General features: G+C 42.5%; 1 protein-coding gene across 18 annotated transcripts in view; it reads right to left on the bottom strand.

Moving 5' to 3' along the window:
* LDB3 (LIM domain binding 3) overlaps positions 1-21,182 on the bottom strand; it is a 452,171-nt gene that overhangs the window by 35,017 nt on the left and 395,972 nt on the right. For all 18 annotated transcript variants that reach the window (XM_029609315.1, XM_029609318.1, XM_029609322.1 and 15 more), the window contains 3 exons: positions 11,539-11,842; positions 3,872-4,052; positions 1,603-1,723 (listed from right to left, as the gene is read on the bottom strand). In XM_029609315.1, the coding sequence (XP_029465175.1) occupies positions 1,603-1,723; positions 3,872-4,052; positions 11,539-11,842 (606 nt within the window). The remainder of the gene's footprint in view (positions 1-1,602; positions 1,724-3,871; positions 4,053-11,538; positions 11,843-21,182) is intronic.

The raw sequence follows: 21,182 nt of genomic DNA, 5'->3' as shown, positions 1-21,182 counted from the left end.
TCACAGACCCTGAGGGGAGTGATCTTTAGCTATTACACAAATGAGACACCTAAAAGCAGATTTTCAAAAGGTTTAGGTGCCATTGGGAATTAGCTTCCCAAATTGTTCCTTTTGAAAAATTTCTAGGCCTGAGTGCCTAAATTTGGGCTCCTAGAGATCCATATTCAGCACCACTTAGCCGGATAAGCTTCAACTAGCAGAATAAGCGGTGGGTGGGGTGAGGGCATAACTAGGAGGAACTGAGTTCACCAGATAAGTCATCCGGTGGTCTCTAATATTCAGAGTTAATCCGATAATTTAGCCAGCTAAGTCTGGTTGTCCTGTAGACCTGTCCTAAAGTTAGCTGGATAGATCTATCCGGTATATTGAGTGGCACGCCCGGATAGCTTTATCCTGCTAACTAGCTGAGCTGCACAGCTGCTGAATATGGACCTCTGTTTCATTAGGTTCCTAGAAAGTGGGTGGCTATGAGGGTGGAGTTAAAGCAGGGAAAAATAGTCAAGTGCATAGCTCTGATTTTCAGCATTAGGCACCTAACTTTAGGGTTCCGTTCTAAGCATTTTCCCAGACACAAAATGTGAGAAAACCTTTGGTAAATATAAATAACCCTCTTAGGTTCCCAAATAAAGGCACATGAATAGCAGAAGAAATGTATACTAGGTTTTGAACTGTTGCTTTGATGGCTGGGATCAGGGCCAGTGCTTCCATTAGCCAGACTAGGCGGTCGCCTGGAGTGCCAAGATTTTGAAGGTGGCAAAATCCTGCCAGCGTAAGGTCCAGAGGAGTTCTGAACCAGAGCTAATACCAGCAAAGAAGGGAGCCCTGCGCTGGAGCCACTGCCTCCAGTAGTTAAGCAGGGGAAGGTGGGAGGGGGGAAATGACCAAAGGTTTGTCTAGGGTGTCAAATATGCTTGCAGCAGCCCTGACTGGGCTAGATGGGAGAAGGTTATACAAATGGAAGAAAACCCTGGGCAGCTGCAAATTCATGACTCCAAAGCCTAGTAGAGGCTGATTCCTACTGAAATGAAAGTCCAAAGGAGAAGGATTAAACCATCATACCACAAAGAGGGGGGAGGGGCGGGGGGGGGGGGGGGGGGGGTCAACAATCAAACTGCAAGTGATATCTTTTAATTGGATTAACCTAATACATTTGTGACGAGAATCATACTCCCTTCATCAGATATTATTTAACATTGACCTGATGAAGGGACAATGGTTTGGAACTACAGCTGAAAAGTCAGGACTGACTTACTTGTTTCTTCAAACCTGAAACTAATTTGGTCACCCTAATAGGTAATGGAAAGAGGAAGGAGGGGGGGTGAAAGAGCAGAGCAAGTACTTTTTTATATGGTAGCCTCTAGTGACCAGACAGTAGCATTCAACTTCATGTCTGTCTGTGAAGTTGAACACTACTCTTCTACCCCAAGCAGGTAACATCATTAGAAGTTAGAATAAAAAGGAACAAACAGACATAAAGAATTTCTTCCGTGGCCTAGCTGTGAAATTCACTGCAAATTGATATGACAAACTGGTATGCCCCCAGGGACATGATCTGAGGATGTGGACACTGGCTGAGCGAGGGAATGCTGCTGGCTCACATACCTTTCTCACAGTAGGGCTCTCCGTCCTCCATGTGGAAGAGGCTGTTACCAAAGGGTTTCCTGCAGGCAGCGCACACAAAGCAGGTGGTGTGCCAGGTTTGCCTTAGGGCGTGCATCACTTCCTGGAAAACACAGCACTCAAATGTCACAGCCTACAAAGAAAACAGCCCTCCTGGGAAAACAAAAGCAGATGCTGAGCATGCCTTTGAGGTGCATGCCTCAGAGTTTTTCTAGCAGCGAGAGGAGAAATACATCTGCTTATGAACTTAACTCTGGCCTAATATTAGTAATGTAGCAATAAGAAAAAAACCCTGAGCGCTTTCACAGAAAAGCTCCTAATAGGATTTGACCTGGTAATGAATGATAACAATATATCATCTTAAATATGTTAAGGTCTCATTTCAGTTTGTCCAGAGCACTGATAGAACGGCAGATCCTTCGCCTTGAGTTCCTGGTAAGAAGCATATCATAGATTTCCTCAACCTGCATCAAGGGCATGGCTTTTGAAGCGAAAGACAATTTTTGTATTTCACCACCTCTTGGACCTATCAGGGTGGGTTCCCATCCCTCTAACCCTTGCAGACCTTCAGTTTTCCTAACTACCCTCCTCCCACCATGACAGACCTCTGATTGTCCCCCACGGCTCCCTGCTTTCCTTCCCCTCACACTTCAGAACCTCTACACTGATTTGATTCCTCCAGCCAGGCCTCTGATTCTTTTCTTCCTGCCCCTCTCAGAGTTCTGGCGGTGCTGTCATCATAAGCGCAAGGACTGAATGAGCCCATGCTCCTATGTGGTCTCTCTGCACCCCTCCCCATGGGCTTCTGTGACCTGTCAACATGGAAAGACAGGCTCCTTCAGTCGTCATGCACATTGCCTTGTGACAGGGGCACCACCAGCGCCAGAGCTCAGAAATTGGGGGCGGTGGGAGGGAGAGAAATCAGAGGACTAGGTAGAGAGAGAGGGTGGAAATCTAATCAGTTTGGAGGATTGTAAGGAGGGGAGGAAGGAGGGAGATGAGGTTGCAGGCCTGCGGAGCAGCAGGAGGCTGAATTGTGCTGCCCTCAGAATTTTACTTCTCTAGCACAGTCCTAGTAGGCCCATCCATAAATCTAGACCTAGATACAGTCACTATTCAATAAGAGAATGACCTCCACAGAATGTCACTCTCTAGTGCCTCATCCTTTCTTCTCAAGTAGACTGCAAGCTCTGTGGCACAGTGTGGAAAGTTCCCTCACCTATTGTACCTTTGTGATGGGCATTAATCATTAATTTTATTTCCTCTCTCAGTTTATATATTCTTCTCACATAACTGTTTAAAATAATAGCACCACATATGTAATGCCCCCTTCACAGGGAACCTCACTACAGAGATTCCTGAGCGATGACAGCTCGTTGCAACATCTGGAAAAGCACAGACTTGTGCGATGGGAGACAAGTTTAACTTGTAAGGCCCAGCGGATCACACGCAGTAACTCCAAAATACAAACAGTCCTCCCACCAAGTGTTTGTTCCAAATCAAAAACGAAGTTTACAGAAGGTAAAATAAAAGTCTAGCAGATACAAATAAAATATAGAGACAATCCAAAATACAAAAAGCTGAAAAACAACTTTGCATGTAGCTCACACTCTCAGAATGCAAATCCCTATGCACTGTGGGCAGCAATAAATGTTGGAAAGTGGAGCTTTCCTTGATTCCTAAGGGTCTCCTTCTCCCCAGATGCCCTCTTCTCAATCAAAACCATAGCAAATACCGGCTGGTACAATCAGTCATCCAGACAAGTGTTCTTTGCCTGTGAAATTTAGGAAAAGAAACCCTGGGAATTCTTCACCCAGGCTCTCTCAAAAGACAGGAGACAAGGCCACTTGCTTTCTCCAAGCCCAGAGTCCAGAGGGCAAGTAGCATCCGGCTGCCTCTCCTTCGTTGAAGCCTCCCCTCATAACTCTAGACTCCCTCTTTTATCACTTTGGATCACTGACCCACTCTTTGGGGGATGGGCCTTCCTAGCCGTCACAATAGCTACTTAACACTCCTTGAACCTCCCAATTGCTGGAAAGGCTCTCAATACAGTCTATGAGAGAAAACCTAACCCTCTGTACACACAGAAAGAAATGAATAATAATAATAATAATCATGGAATAAGTCTGGAGGAGGTAGAGAACTGAGAGAATGCAATGGTAAGTCATTACTTGTCGATGACTGCGGGCTCAGAGAAGCACCACTGGAGGAGGAGCTCTTGCTAAGAGATGGCGCTGCCTATGTCACTCACCCCCATGATCTTGTTGTGGCATCTTGCGCAGGTTGGGGCAAAATGCTGCTCGTAGCAGCGCTCACAGTACACGCTGTTCTGCTCCTCCACAAAGCTCACGTCGGCCAGTGACGTCTTACAGTAGCCACAATTGAACTCCTCTGGGTGCCAAGATCGGCCCATAGCCACCAGGAAGGGACCTCTGTTAGAGGAACAAGCACAGACAAATGTAAATTAAATTGACCGCAAATGCCAGACAGTTGCTTTTTTTCTCTGGGGATTGTTCTCTTTCCTGGGGAGGAATCTCTCTCTGTTTCTTTCACTGAGCAATGTTCAGAAATGAGAGCATAGAAGAAAAATTAAGTGGGGGGTGAGGGGGGGGGGCGGAGAGGGGAGGTCTTAGAGAATTTTCCACAATCTTCAAAAATTCAAAAATGACATCAGTACAGCAGTTTGGCAGTGACATAGGTAATGGAGATATTTTCCGTCCAGGGAGCTGAAATCAGCCTGCACAATGTAGACATGGACTTCAGCCTTAATTTTCAAAGCAAACTTGCAAGTGTAAGGTTTGCTTTGAAAATTAGTAGGACTGCGCGTACCTATGTTTAAACCTACTAGGGACCAGATATAAATGTTCAGGTGAACAATTACTTGTATATTTTGGAAAAATCAAAAGAACGCACGCAAATGATTTCCCCGTCCCAGCTCTGCCCTGGGAATGGCTCTTTGCGGTACGCAGAGAAACACACACACCATTTTTTCTGCATGTGCCTGCTTAATATACATATGAGCACAGAAGTAATTTTCAGAAAGCCCCTTTATGGGTGTAAAACCGCATTGTACGTGCATAAACACTTATGAAAATGACTCTCTAAAAGTGTACGTCTGCTGATGGGGAGACGAGAAAATGACTCTCTAAAAGTGTACGTCTGCTGATGGGGAGAAGAGAAAGTGCAATGAGGATAACTTGTAAAGAGCTATCATCTGATACCAATGATGTTCTTTTTCTCGCTATGCTCAAAAACAATCCAATAAATTCAAGCTAACTGCAGTTGAGAACATGCTGTACCTTTTCTTTAAATGGAAGGTTTCACAAACTGCAGAACATCGGAATGAAAAAAAAAATGCCCTTCTTCTCTTAGGTCTCTCGGTAATATTCACAATTTTATGCTGTCTTCTTGGAAAATTAAAATTTAAAAAGCAAGGGACAGAACAGCAGCTTGGTCAATTTCCAAGAATCCCAGACTCCCATAATGCATTGCCCATGATGCTGTTACGCTACTCAGAATTGGAGAGGGCATATTTGAATGCCTTATGGGGAGGGAAAGAACTGATGAAACTAATTGGTTTTGGTACAGTAATCGATAGAGAAAATAGTAAGATAACAGACATAGATGATTGCTGCATTGCACTGAGAAAGAAAATGGTGTGCAAAGAAAAGAAATTCTTTAATACTGTATAAGGCTGATGCAGATCAAACTCCATGTCAGAATGAGATAACAGTCCACTCTTGTCCCAATGCAGTCTCCTGTTTTTTTGTCTTGCATTTGGTAGAATATCAAGACTGGACCATAATCATTTTTTGATGGCATAGATTTGGCTGGAAACACTGTAAATATTCTGTGTACTCTAGCAAGACACTTATCTATATAGCCTAGGGTAGAATTTCTTAAGCTATAGTTGCCATTGTGACACAGGTCAATGAAACAGGATGCTCCAGTCTTGGTTTTGACCCATTGCAGATCTGATTTTTCCAGGATTTCCCTAAGAAAATCAGAACTACAAAATCATGTATACAATTGAGCAAAACCAGGACTGGATCTGTTGAGTTGAACTGGAGTGAGGTAGCAACCCCATAGCTCAACCAGTCTTAGAGTACCACTCGGGTAGTTTGGTTTTAGGGATATCAACAATGAATATACAAGGGAGATGTTTACATGTACTGCCTCCATTATATGCAGAGATATAACATACATATTGGATATCTTGAAAAACAGACTGGCTGGGTGGCCTTGGATGACAGGGTTGAGAAACACTGATCCAGGGAACAAGAGTTGTACCTGAAATGTAATCAAGCAGGATTTTGGATAATCATAAATTAAAACAGAGCAGCAAAATGGGGGGACATGCCAGGGAAAAAGAGAGCATTCTTCCACATGCTGTATAAGCTAAGTGAAAGGGACAAAAAATGTTCTGGCAGATCTCCGATCTTTTTCTCTCTTTACATTCCTTATCACAGGATAACTGAGGTATTTACAAATATATCTTTTTATCATCTCTTTTCTCTTAAAATTGGTGATGCTCAGTGTTGGCCATGTCATCTGTATTAGTTATAATGGTATACAATTTGGAAATGCTCCATTAGTGGCCACATTAGAAATCATTAAAAAAAATCACAAAAATCAGCAGGCACTTCAGCTTGGCATTAAGAATGAATTTATTGACAGTGGTCGTGGGACTGCAATACATTTATTCAATTTTGATGGCTCTCTCGCGGGAGTATAGGAAATCTGTTGACAGCGAGATGTGTGCCGATGTTTTTGTGCTCTTTAGAGAATGTGTGAGAAGGAAGGGAGTCCATTCTTGCTACCTTACATGCCATCTGATATAACATCACATTCAATGCTATATCAAGATCAAGAAATGGACCAGTCTTAATGAGGATACACTTTCAAAGCAATTTACGTGAGTAGAAAGCGTGTCACCTGCCTTGATCGGCTGTCTGAAAATTCCTCTCCCTCGATGCAGCTAAGTGCTTGCAGGCCATTTCACAATGTGTGCAAGTTTAGCTGTATCGAGAGGAGACACTCCCAGCTGGGTTTAGGGTGGGGGATGTGGGCTGCGCTTTCAAATCTTCACGCGTACTTTTCCGGCAAAAATATGCCGCAGAAAAAAAGCAAGTGCAAGTGACTGTGTGTGCTTAGTACCTGTGGTAAGGTTCAAAGCAAAAGTCCAGGTGCACTTTTTTTTATTGTGCATTCATATGGTGAAAAACCTCGCGTGTGAAAAGTGTGGGAGGCCAGTGTACACATGTGGCCTGTTTGAAAATTGCTTCCAAAGAGACCAACTAATTTTTATCAGAGTTTGTAAATTAAAAGAAGCAACAACAGAAATCAAAACCAAAATGCAACCATTGCTTGAAGTCAGATTACAAGAGATCTGTAGGTCTGCAGCATCTCACAATAGGAAATTAAGAAAAGAAATATACAAAAATCAAAAGAGTGGCAATATAACTCTATAGTAATTTGTATTTCTTAATCAAGTTCTCCAGCCTATGAAAAAACTACTGTAATCGATAACTTTCCTTTGTGAACCTGCAATGACATGATCACGATGACATGTGATCCTGAGACTGAAACTGACCCTGTACAATGCCTCTTTGTAAAAGGCAGTTCCTGACACATCCTTGAAGTTTGCATGCAAACACAGAATGAGAGTAGCTCAATCTGATCTGTCCATTTCCCCTTCCTGCTGCAATACTGCAGTGCAAAGCCCATCTGACCTCCAGGTTTATCTTCACTTCCCTGCAACAAAAGGATCCTTTTAATCGCCTGTTTTCTTGAATTCCAGTACTGTTTTTTCTCCCACTACCTCCTGGCTTAATTTTTGTCCAGAAACAGTTTTCATATCTCAGTGAGAAACATTTCTCTGTTTCTTTCTTTTTGCTCTCTTGTTGTGGCGGGTCCAGTGACACTACTGGGTTAAATGGCAATTTTCACTCGCTTTAACATTTGTAGCTAAAAGTTTCTGAAAATCGGCAGCCGCGTTGTTCATCCCAAGCCTTGTGGGTGTGTCAAATACCAGGAAATACTATTTAGTAGTTTTCAAAATAAAGAAATAGAAATAACCTTCAAATTGAATTTTTTTCAACTCATTATGCTAAGAACTCACATTAAAATTTAAAAGCACATTTTCCAGTCCATTAAAGAACCCTCCAGATTAGTGCTTTATTTATGCTAAAGTGATCTATGTTTTGATGCTTTTTTCCCCAAAAATGCTGGAATAAGATACCAATATCTCTCTGTCTTGAGACTTCCTACTTTAGCTTCAGAACCCCCCCCCCCCCCCCCCCGATTTGCTATTTAGCATTTCCTTAACCTTTCCTAAACTCACTGCAATGACTATGACTAATGCGTCCAGGCAGCAAAAAAGACTCCTTTTGTGACGCGACTACTGAACTTGTCCTCTTAACTGCACCCCTTCCTTTAACTCTCCTTCCCCTGCAGCAGGTGCTTGCTTCCTTCCCTTGCACCCTTTTCAGTACATCTTTCATCTCCGTGAGCCCATAGCATCTAGCAGTCCCGATCACTACTTTGCCTTGTGTATTCTTCCTTTAACCACTCCATACCTCATGAAACCTCTATATCCCTTACATCCTTCCTGGAATTTCCTTATGCTTGCTATAAACATAAGCACTAATGCGTAAGAATTTTTCTATAAATTGATTGCGATCTGCCTTGAGACCAGCTTGATTAAGGTGCAGTATTAACGGGCGGATTTTAAAAGCCCTGCTCGCGTAAATCCGCCCGGATTTATGCGAGCAGGGCCTTGCGCGCCGGCGCGCCTATTTTCCATAGGCCTGCCAGCGCGTGCAGAGCCCCGGGACTCGCGTAAGTCCCGGGGTTTTTTGTCGGGGGCGTGTCGGGGGGCGGGGCCGATTGACGCGGCGTTTTGGGGGCGGGACGTGGCGTTTCGGGGGCGGGCCCGGGGGCGTGGTTTCGGCCCGGGGCGGTCCGGGGGCGTGGCGTCGCCCTCCGGAACCGCCCCCGGGTTGCGTCTCGGCGCGCCAGCGGCCCGCTGGCGCGCGTGGATTTACTTCTTCCTCCGGGAGGCGTAAATCCGTGGACAAAGGTAGGGGGGGGGTTTAGATAGGGCCAGGGGGGTGGGTTAGGTAGAGGAAGGGAGGGGAAGGTGAGAGGAGGGCGAAAGAGAGTTCTCTCCGAGGCCGCTCCGATTTCGGAGCGGCCTCGGAGGGAACGGAAGCAGGCTGTGCGGCTCGGCGCGCGCCGGCTGCCCAAAATCGGCAGCCTTGCGCGCGCCAATCCTGGATTTTAGAAGATACGCGCGGCTACGCGGGTATCTACTAAAATCCAGCGTACTTTTGTTTGCGACTGGTGTGCCAACAAAAGTACGCGAACGCGCATTTTTTAAAAATCTACCCCTCAATGTTTATAAATAAATAAATTAAGGATTTTAGCAGGGCTGGTTTAACCATTAGGCAAACTAGGCAGTCACCCAGGGCAGCAGCTTTTGGGGGGATGCCAAAAAAGCAGCAGCAATCACAGGAAAAGAATAGTGCTGTTTTGGTGTGCAAGGTTTGCTGTATAGGTTCTGAGTGTATATTTGCCATGGTTTTATGTTATTTGAAAAAGTATGTGGTAATGGAGGGAGTTTGTGTTATTGTTACAGAGGTGACACTAAAGTTTGGCATATTTTGTATGGTGAACAGTATGGGAAAACATTCTAGTTCAGCTAGTCATTTCAGAGATTACCTATAGCCAATGTGGTATGGATTTGTTTTAATTTAGGAGTATGTGTTTGAGTTTATACTCTAGCATTTATTTGTCAAGTTCTAGATTTTTGGCATATAATATGAGGTTCTGGCATTCCACAGTGGTGGTCAAGATTGCAAGTTCTGATAGGTGGAAAGTTCTCCCTATTGATTGGTTGTTAGACTTTTAAATGGTATGGAGTTTCTGTCAGTGTTTTGGCATGTGCCGCCATTTTTTGAAGACAGTAAAGTAAGACCAGAGGTGTTTTGTGTGTTTGACTGTAGAATTAATGTGGACACTTGTAATAAGCACACTTTCTAAATTATTTTTTTCTTTATTTCTTGTAGAATGTTTTAGTTTTGACTCCTGAGAAAGATGGGATAACTGCCAAACATGGACCATGTTAGGCACAGGGCTGGTAACTTTTAAACAGCCGCACGGACGCACATGTATGCACTTTATACCATTTGTGTGTATATGCCATATGTAATAAAATTGGCAGTACATGAGCACATCAACCGGTTTTGAGTTCAGTGAAAAAAGTTGCTCTGACAGGCCTTGAACCAGAGTCTGTCGCTCAGAGGCTAGCACCTTGTTTGTAGAACCAAAGAGTGGCTTAAGAAGATGTAGGCTCAGATAGCCATTAGCCTGGTATTTGGTCCCACCTGTGAAGGATCCGGATTGGTCTTCTGGTTCAAATGTGATTGCTGGGAACACCACAGTGTTCTGATAATTTGAGGGCTAGAGGTCTGAGATGAGCTGAGCACAGAAATCCCCATGTGTGCTCATACCTATGTATCTGTTCCTATATGTAGTAGGGATGTGCAGACCAAATGTTTAAGTTCATAAGTCCATAAGTCGAAAGGGGGTCCCATTTGCGGTCAATATGGACATATGGAGAATTCCATAAGTTGAGTCTATGTCCATATGTGCAAATAAAAATTTAAACCCCTCACCCGCCTTAATCCCCCCCCCCCCAAGACTTACCAAAACTCCCTGGTGGTCCAGCGGGGTCAGGACGCCATTCCTGAACTCCTTTGCAAGGAGCACGTGACGTCGGCGTCACGTCGGAGTGACGCGGCGTCACGTGATTCCCCTCGGGTTCGCTCCGGGACCCCTCGTTGGACCCAAACGGCACTTTTGGCCAGCTTGGGGGGGTGCGGCGTCACGTGATTCCCCGCGGGTCCGCTCCCAGAACCCTCGTTGGGCCCAAAAGGCACTTTTGGTCAGCTTGGGGGGGTCAGGAGGCCCCCCCAAGCTGGCCAAAAGTGCCGTTTGGGCCCAACGAGGGGTCCGGGAGCGGAACCGCGATGGACCACGTGACATCGGCGTCACGTCGGAGTGACGCGGACGTCACGTGATTCCCCACGCGTCTGCTCCCGGACCCTCACGGAACTTTTGGCCAGCTTGGGGAGTTTTGGTAAGTCTTGGGGGGGGGGGGGATTAAGGAGGGTGAGGGATTTAAATTTTTATTTAGATCAACAATCGCGATTTCCAACGTATTCAACATAGCTATGTTGAATAAGTTGGAAATCCGATCGTTTACGCCTCATCATTTTTTTAAGTTAAAAAAAAAAAAGTTGCATTTTCCATTTAAGTTCAAAACGAATGTACACCCCTAATATGTAGCTCAGTATTGTGGAAATCTTGTTATTATGACATTCATCTAACTGTGAGGGACCCAAAAAACAAGATGGAAGATGATCTAGAAAAGCTGTCAGGTTGGAAAAAGTAAAATAAATGCCAGATGTCCAAGTATGTTTACAAATTTATTGATAAAAAATGATAAAAGTAGCCCAACTCCGGGCTACAACATACTTGTACATCTGGCATCTATTTTACTTTTTCCAATCATTCATCTAACTGTGTCACATATGTAGAAGACTGATATGATTGAATTAACTGACTGAGACTGGATCTTAGACTGTGTTTGTATTATTCCTATGCTGTATAGTTTTACCTGCAGAAATGCAAGTTAAATTGATATTTTGTTTCTGCTTAAATACCTTTGAATAAACCCCTACATATACTTTGAAATGAGTTGACTCATCCTGCAGGGAAATCCCTGACCATGGGATAAGGTTGGGAATAACTGGCTTATGAACATGACTTAGACCAAAGTTTTATTATGATGTAGCATTAAGCTGGCAGCAAGAGGTAGAAAACTGGGTAGTATATGGAGGATGGTGATCTTACCGAATGATGCTGTTACAGTGGCCACACAGGGGAGTCCTGCTGCTAGCTGGGAAGCGTTCAGCTCTTTGAATGAGGCCACGAGGTGTGGAAGGTAGTGGCACACCATGGGAGGGGGGAGCAGCTGTTGATACGGGATGTGGCACTGGAGCAGCCTTTGGGAGAACGTGCTTTGTTACAGTAGTCGTGGTTTTGGTGGGTGAGAACTTCTGGGAGAAGGCATCATCAGTCACCCAAGGAGGGCGGCTGGAGGGCTCTTGCTGGACTGGTGCATATGTAGGAGCTGGAGCAGGAGCCGGAGCCGGAGCTGTTTAAAGAACCAAAAATATCATGTACAATGTTACTAATCATTACTTGGACTGGAAATTATATATTCAACAAACATTTACATCACTCTTGATCCCTCAGAAGCATGTTTTGATGCAGATATGATGTCTTTTTGAAATTACAGGCTCCTTAATATGAACAAACATTTCCTTAGTCTGTATTTAGTATAAGCATAGTGAAGTGCTTGAATGAGTTAGTCAGGGAGCTAGTAGACTAACTCTCCAATCATCACTGGAAAATTTTAAGAACTGGGTACAAAACATCTGCCTGCGATAACATAGACACAGTAGAACTTACAGAAAGGCATGGAAATGAACTAAAGGTCCCTTCCAGTCCTATTTCCTATGATTTTATAATTTCTTAAGAAACACCTGCTTCTTACTACAGTGTTCCAGGGTGACTGAAATAATAAACCAACACTAACGGGTCGATACAGTAAAAACTCGGGAGAGCAGGCAGGCGAATGCCTGCTCTCCTGGCGCGCGCACAGACCACTCTCCTGTGCGCGCGATACAGTATCTTAATTTATTTAAATTAGGCCCAGCGGTAAAAAGATGCACTAGGGGCACTAGCGTGTCCCCAGTGCCTCTTTTTTGATGGAAGCGGCGGCTGTCAGCGGGTTTGACAGCCACGGGCTCAGAAACCGGACGTGGGCAAAATTGAATGTCCGGTTTTCAACCCGACAGCCACGGGCCCATTTAAATTTTTTTTTTAAACTTTTTACTTTTTTAAACTTTCGGGACCTCCGACTTAATATCGCCATGATATTAAGTCGGAGGGTGCACAGAAAAGCAGTTTTTACTGCTTTTCTGTGCACTTTCCTGGTGCCCGGAGAAATTAGCGCCTACTTTTGGGAAGGCGCTAATTTCTGAAAGCAAAATGTGCGGCTTGGCTGCACATTTTGCTTTCTGAATCGCTCGGGAATACCTAATAGGGCCATCAACATGCATTTGCATGTTGCGGGCGCTATTAGGTTTGGGGGGATTGAACGCGCGTTTTGGACATGCTCTTACCCCTTACTGAATAAGGGGTAAAGCTAGTGGGTCCAAAATGCGCGTCCAAATGCCGGCTAACAGTGCACACTGTACTATATCGGCCTGTAAGTCAGGGTCCTCAGTGATATCAGTGTAGGGGGTAATTTGGAAGCCTTTTATGCACTGTAGAAGCATTATTGTCAAGGCAATGACTGATGCTACCGCGAGCGGCAGTATGAATATACCATGGCCTCAGTGGACTTTGATATTTGGGTTGTTGAGAAAGAGGTAGGGATGGATTGGCTTAGAGGTGAGTGGCACCCACTTCTAACTTAAAAAATTTGCATCGCTGAGAGAGGGCGACACTTTTTAAATTAATTTCAGGGAGCTTAAGGGGGTGGGGTGCATGGGCCCACCAACCTGATATTGAATACCTCTGGTAAGGGAGGGGGCCCTGGTTGCTGGCCCGGAATGTTGTTTGTTTTTTTTAGTATGTCAGCACTTGATTTATGCAGCTGTATTCTTTCAGTATATCTATATCTATATCTATATCTATCTATCTATAGGCTTACAGTTACTCAGAGACCTTTAGCCGGATAAGTTTATTTAGGGATATCCAACAGGATGTTTATCTTGCTGAATAGCCTGGATAACTTATCTGGCTAACATTAGATAGTGGGTAAGTTGGTCATTTTAGGGGTTTTTGAATATTGGTCTCTGTGTATGTAAGTGTACATGAATTTATTGCTCCTCCAAAAAAGGAAGCTTAAGGGTCAGAGTTTGTTTTGCATGGAACCCTGCAATACTACAATTAAACTGAATTCTATCCAGAAATCTTTAATTTCTTGGTTAGATTGATTCAAACTAAAAAAAATGGTCCTCTATTCCCCCTGCATACAGTATATTGTACATACTGATGGAGTTAAGGAAGAATGACACCCAGCAGGATTTTTATTTAACTGCATTGCAATGCATAGTTCCTTATCCTTTGACCTTGTACTTGTGGTGTTGAATGTTAGCTCCTGGTTCCTGTTGTGAAGCAATGAGAACTCCAGAAAAGCAAGCAGTTATTTATTTGATTTATATTCCACTTTTCGGCTCTTCAAAGCAGATTACATTCAGGTACTGTAGGTATTTCTGGTCTCCATGCCTTCTTGAACACAATATACAAGACTGCGTGTTTCAGAACATGCATACTACCAGCTTTCTTTCCCCATTGTAATGTCATTCCTATCGCCCCACTATGGTGCTTGTGCAATGATATGAATAGTAGCAGGTAATGTTGCAGCATTAATGCATGACAAAAAAAAAAGTGTTTTATATTAGTTATTTATACCCTCTCACTGCAGCAAGCATCATGAAAGGACTTTGTACCTGGTGGAAATGGAAACTGCAATGCTCTCCAAACCTGCTGAAATATCTAATGAATATTTATCATTTTAAATCCTTGGGATGCAGAGAAGTGCAGAGCCAAAAGGAGAAGGAGATATTTCAGTTGAAGCCCCTCTGTGCGGTGTATGCTTTAATCCCATCACAGAGTATAACAGTATATAAGCATTCTAAGATCTATCCAGCCTGTCCAATTTCCTTCCTTTTGCAATACTATAGTCCTCACTTCAGTGAAAGTTCAGATTCCAGGCCCCCAAGCAAAACCTTCATAGAGGGCCCCCCCCCCCCCCCACCGGGTGTTCTTTCTGGGGAGTTGGGGGAGGGGCATCCCCACATACTGTGCACCTGCAAGCTATGCAGAGTAAAGGCTCTCCACCAGAATTTGCCTGCCTCAGTTTTTCTAAGGGAAACTCTTCAGACCTTTGGATCTGAAGAGATGTATCTCCTGGCAAGAGAGTATATTTTGGTAATTATCCCATGGGTCCTTAATGACCTTCTTTCAAGTGGCTGCTTTTCCTTTCCTGCTAGATCATGTCGGGTGCCTCTGTTGTGCTCTGTATATTTTCTAGTGGAAAGGAAGTTCTAGAGCAAGAGGTCATGACATGAGGCTCAAAGCGAGTCTTCTTGGGTTCCTTTGATCTCAAGAGAGCATGGATACGTGTCCGTTAGGGGTTTTTTTTTTTTAGTTTTTAGTGTGATTGTAAACACCCATACACACATGGCAGTCTCCACTGTAGTGATTGCAACAGAAAACAGAATAACTATGTCCATATTTTGACTTTTCTTTCTGCAAGCTATCACGTTTTCCTGGATCTATATCACTCTTTTCTCATATTTTTTGAAAGCCTCTGTAGAAATTGTATTTCCAGTGATTGGGCTCTTCAGCAGATGTTTCCTAGATGTTAATGTCTAGGTTAAGAATGTTAAGGTGATGCTTGTAGATAACCTTGAACAGCAGGTGTGGACAGCTGACTGGCCTTTTTGCCAGAAGTTAGCTCTCCTTATAGGATATCTTTGGAAATTCTGCATCATCCATACGACGGATATTCCTAAGCCTTCAGAAGCAGCTCTGTTTGAGCAGGGTGAAGATAGTGGAAATTTGAGCCTACTCCAGGACTTTAGAATTTGGGATTTTATCCTTGCAGGAAATGTTAAGATTCCATTGCAGGGATGCTGAACAATGTTCAAATGATTCAGTAGCAGCAGGGAGAAATATTTCTTTACCGTAAGGGTGGTGTATACATGGAACTGCCGCCTAGGGGAGATGGTTGAGGCAAAACAGTAACAGAATTCAAGAAAGCATAGATTAAGCAGAGAGGATCTTAAAATACAAGAGAACAGTCCTGCAGGCACTACTACTTTCCAAACTAGATTATTGTAATGCTCTGCTACTAGGCCTCCCTGCATCATCAATTCGCCCTGTACAACTTCTGCAAAATGCTGCTGCTCGGCTTTTGACCAGCTGCAAAAAATACGACCACATTACCCCCGTTTTGAAAGACCTCCACTGGCTTCCCATTTATCATAGAATTCAGTTAACATGTCTGACATTAATACACAAAACCATAATTGGTGAAAAAAAATCAAATGGCTGAATACGGCCCTGCATATTCACACTCCACAGCGAAATTTACGGTCCTCAGGTAAAGCTCTATTATCCATTCCATCTCCAAAATCAGCTTATTTAAACACTGTTCGAGACAGGGCCCTATCACTGGCAGGTCCTAAAGTATGGAATACATTACTGTTAGACCTAAGGCTCGAGTCAAACCCACATTCATTAAAAAAAAACCTGAAGACATGGTTATTTGAACAAACATTCACACAGTCGGGCTGATTCCCTAGATATTGTTTTAATTATTTTATTCTCATTTTATTTTACTTTGGTTTTATTCAGAATTATATTTACTGTATTTTATTTACTTTACTCATTATTTATAATTTTAAGGGCAGTTTTAGAGTTTAGAGTTTTTTTTTCTTTTTGGAGTAATTGAAGTTAGGTTTTAATTTCAGTTAATAATCTTGCCTTTCTTTTAGCTAAAGTTTTGAATTGTTGCAAATTGTTCTTACCAATGGATTTTGCTGTATTTTCTTTGATTTGCCTTGTAAACCGATATGAAGCCAACACGAATATCGGTATATTAAAGTGAATAAATAAATAAATAAAATAAATTGGACTCCTGATTTATTTTTTCTTCTTTGCCCTTCTTGAGTGGATGGTGAGTGGGCTGACTGCTACTGGACAGTTTTGTTAATATTCTCTACTTTACTCTTATTCTGGGTTCTCCTGCACTTGGTGAGCATTATCCAGCTGGAGTGTGACCCATTAGGCTTAAGAAATATTGGCCATGCCAGGGGCCTAGGAAGATAACTTTCCTCCTGTTAGACTTGAACCCCGGCATCATAGCACCCCTGGATGATGTTCACAGCAGAAACGGGGGAATCTACTACACCTACATATATCCCAAAAAGGAGATCCTGTTTTTTAGGAGCAGAAAATCTACAACAGTATTTTGGAGACTTGTAACTTTAATAAGAGGAATGTTTTATTATGTAAACCGCCATGATTTGAATCTGGAATGACGGTATAGAAATAAATAACTGAATGAATGAATGAATGTATAAATACATAAATAAATCTTCTAGAAAATATGAACTTTGTCAAGTCATTACTATTCAACAAATTTTGCTTCAGAAAATTTATATTTGTTGGAATAGCAGCTCTTTTGTTAAGAGTGAGTCCTGTTTCTTAAGTGCCCTGGAGAACATGGGAAGGGACTTAAATTAGAAAAACATAATTTGTGCTTCTGAAAAGCAAACAGGGGGTCATTTTCAAAGGAGTTACGCATGTAAATTTGACATACTATCGTAGCAATTTTCAAAAGCTATTTACTCGAGTAAAGTGCACTTACTTGAGTAAATCCTATGGACAATTCAATGGCATATATTGTAGCAATTTTGAAAAGCCCACTTACTTGAGTAAAGTGTATTTACTCGAGCAAAAACCAGTTTTGCTCGAGTAAATGCTTTTTAAAATCTACCCCACAGTGTTTTGAAGCTGTCATGTACCTGTGAATAGACATGTGTATTCTTTGGCTAGCTGTGCTGAATGTCATTTATAAAAATATTTTGCGTCTGTCTAAATAGTTTAACCTCCTGGCCAGAAAATTCTGTAGGGGGGAGGGGGAATGTAGGAGGAGAGTGAGTGTAGAGGAAAGTGAGTGTAGAGGAAAAAAAAAATCTGCTCCTCCAGTAGTACAACTGGCTCCAGATTTAATGAAGAAAATATACTAGTATTTTAAATAGAAAAAAAAATCACTATCGCAGAACTGGAGAGTTGTTGCACTGAAACAAAACAGTGCTAAACTTTCCTGAATAGATTTCACTATTTACTGCAGGGAGAAGCCAGGTTTATGCAGTCCACAGAGACGATAAGTGATGAGGCACCTACAGGCACGTTGCGCTCTTTATCAAAGGCAGAGGCTGGCTTTATATTCGAAGCTCTCTTCTTCACGCCACTGTGAGTTTCTAAAGAGAGATTTAGATTTGTTTTTCCTGACAAGAAACATCTTCAATTTTTACTAAGGGAAACCTGTCATGACAAATCCCTGTTCCCAGCCAAGTCAGAGCCCAGGCACTCATGCACTATGTGCAGGGTATAATATCAGGACTGAGACGGCAGGGGGCTCAGTGCCTGCACGGGAAAGCATGTCACATCCTTACTTATGCTGCTTCCTGGCTCCTGGCTCCTATCCCTACAATTAAGGGCTTTGGGATTTGTTTACTGTTTGAAAATCTTTTCTCTGTTATTTATAATGAACCCCCACCCGTTTCACAGTTATTTTATTACTTTCTTACTCACCACCTTCTCTCTCACAGTGCTCCAGGAGAGACTGAAGCCTGTTGTGCAGTGCCAACAGTCTCTGAGGTCTCCTTCTTTTATCCCTGTTCCCAGGCAAGCCAGCTGAGTATTATTTTACTATCTCCTCAGGACTCCCACTATTGACTGGAATATGGAGTAGCTACCTGATCCTCTCCTCTTGCACTTTGAGAATGGTCCTATTGTGACGAGTTCTGGGTATTGCCTGCCAGCCTTATTGCTTTGGTTGACTACCCACTGCTGTATCAGCAGTCGATAGCTCTCAGTAAAACAGTAAAAGTAATTTTTGTCTCTCTGATTCCCACTTCTTTACAGGGCTCTTGGCAGGTCCTTTCTTAACAGCTTTGTATATGCTACAGTCCTGCTTTCCTCTACACTCACTCTCCTCCTGCACTCACCCTTTCTTCTTGCTTTCCTATAGCCATCACTATGTTAGGGATTAAAATCCAAACCCACAAGCTGTTGTTTTAAAACAACACAGTAACATCATTGATGTTATATTGTTCTTTGTCTTTCCGCTCTGAAATTTTGTTTTGTGTTGTTATGCGACTTTAGTGTGCATTAAAATGCTTTAGAAGATTGTAAAAAGGTACAAACAATGTAAAAATATACAGCATGCTAAAATTAAACAAACAAAATAATATATGCAAGAAAACAAAACAATTGAAATATCATAATTCCCAAGCAAAATGACATAACGACATGAAACAAATATTTTTTTCTATGCATACTCCCACTATGTAGCAGGTGAGGTAGGAACCAGAGATGATAGAAAGAGCGTATCAGATTCAGACTATTTCATGCTCACTGGTTGGCTGCACCGAAGACTTAAAGAGCTATTTCAACTTAGCAAACTGAGGATGCCAGCTAGGAAGAAATGCTATAAGACTGTGTATAGTGCTAGGGTATAAGCACTACACTTCCTCAGAAAGAGAAAACAATTTTCATGCAGTAACTTTTGCTTTGATTCTTAGGGTTTTCTTCTGAGTGCTGCGTACTAAGCTCTTGGCTTTTCCATAAGCCACTGAGGACACAGGAATCAACTAGACTGCAACCTGCAACCATTTCCATAATAAATGAAACCACTTAATTCTCTTATTTGTTATGTTTGTCTGGAATAGGCTGTAAGCTCTATGGAAAAGGGGCGATCCGGGAAACTACAGACCGGTTAGCCTGACTTCAGTGCCAGGAAAAATAGTGGAAAGTGTTCTAAACATCAAAATCACAGAACATATAAAAAGACATGGTTTAATGGAACAAAGTCAGCATGGCTTTACCCAGGGCAAGTCTTGCCTCACAAATCTGCTTCACTTTTTTGAAGGAGTTAATAAACATGTGGATAAAGGTGAACCGGTAGATATAGTATACTTGGATTTTCAGAAGGCGTTTGACAAAGTTCCTCATGAGAGGCTTCTAGGAAAAGTAAAAAGTCATGGGATAGGTGGCGATGTCCTTTCGTGGATTGCAAACTGGCTAAAAGACAGGAAACAGAGAGTAGGATTGAATGGGCAATTTTCTCAGTGGAAGGGAGTGGACAGTGGAGTGCCTCAGGGATCTGTATTGGGACCCTTACTGTTCAATATATTTATAAATGATCTGGAAAGAAATACGACGAGTGAGATAATCAAATTTGCAGATGACACAAAATTGTTCAGAGTAGTTAAATCACAAGCAGATTGTGATAAATTGCAGGAAGACCTTGTGAGACTGGAAAATTGGGCATCCAAATGGCAGATGAAATTTAATGTGGATAAGTGCAAGGTGATGCATATAGGGAAAAATAACCCATGCTATAATTACACAATGTTGGGTTCCATATTAGGTGCTACAACCCAAGAAAGAGATCTAGGTGTCATAGTGGATAACACATTGAAATCGTTGGTGCAGTGTGCTGCGGCAGTCAAAAAAGCAAACAGAATGCTGGGAATTATTAGAAAAGGAATGATGAATAAAACGGAAAATGTCATAATGCCTCTGTATCACTCCATGGTGAGACCGCACCTTGAATACTGTGTACAATTCTGGTCGCCGCATCTCAAAAAAGATATAATTGCGATGGAGAAGGTACAGAGAAGGGCTACCAAAATGATAAGGGGAATGGAACAACTCCCCTATGAGGAAAGACTAAAGAGGTTAGGACTTTTCAGCTTGGAGAAGAGACGACTGAGGGGGGATATGATAGAGGTGTTTAAAATCATGAGAGGTCTAGGACGGGTAGATGTGAATCGGTTATTTACTCTTTCAGATAGTAGAAAGACTAGGGGGCACTCCATGAAGTTAGCATGGGGCACATTTAAAACTAATCGGAGAAAGTTCTTTTTTACTCAACGCACAATTAAACTCTGGAATTTGTTGCCAGAGAATGTGGTTCGTGTAGTTAGTATAGCTGTGTTTAAAAAAGGATTGGATAAGTTCTTGGAGGAGAAGTCCATTACCTGCTATTAAGTTCACTTAGAGAATAGCCACTGCCATTAGCAATGGTTACATGGAATAGACTTAGTTTTTGGGTACTTGCCAGGTTCTTATGGCCTGGATTGGCCACTGTTGGAAACAGGATGCTGGGCTTGATGGACCCTTGGTCTGACCCAGTATGGCATTTTCTTATGTTCTTATGTATCTGTAGTACTGCACTGTATGTCAAGCTGCAATATAGAATAGTAGTAGTAGACCGAGTACCTCTGTAACATCACCTTGAATTAATTTTTACATCCAAAAATGTCTGATTTCCAAAACATTTTGGATGCGTGGAATTTTAACATAAGAACATAAAGAAATGCTATGCTGGGTCAGACCAAGGTCCATCGAGCCTAGCAGTAGCCAGTCGGTTACAAGTATCCATCAGATCCCAAAAAGTACATCCATTTTTTGTTATTCCCAGTATAAGTAATAGTTTTCTCTAGTCTACCTGGCTAATGTTTTATTAACTTTTTCTCCAGGAACTTGTCCAAACTTCTTTTAAACCCGCTATGCTAGTCACCTTGACCACATCCTCTGGTAACAGATTCTACAACTTGATTTTTTGCTGAGTGTAAAAATACTTTTTCTGATTTGTTTTAAATCTGCTGGTTGATGGTTTC

Source organism: Rhinatrema bivittatum, chromosome 7, assembly GCF_901001135.1.
Source record: "Rhinatrema bivittatum chromosome 7, aRhiBiv1.1, whole genome shotgun sequence".
In the NCBI taxonomy this organism is placed as follows: domain Eukaryota; kingdom Metazoa; phylum Chordata; class Amphibia; order Gymnophiona; family Rhinatrematidae; genus Rhinatrema; species Rhinatrema bivittatum.
The sequence above is the reverse complement of the archived record's forward strand: the minus strand, read 5'-3'. Positions and strand labels throughout refer to the sequence as shown.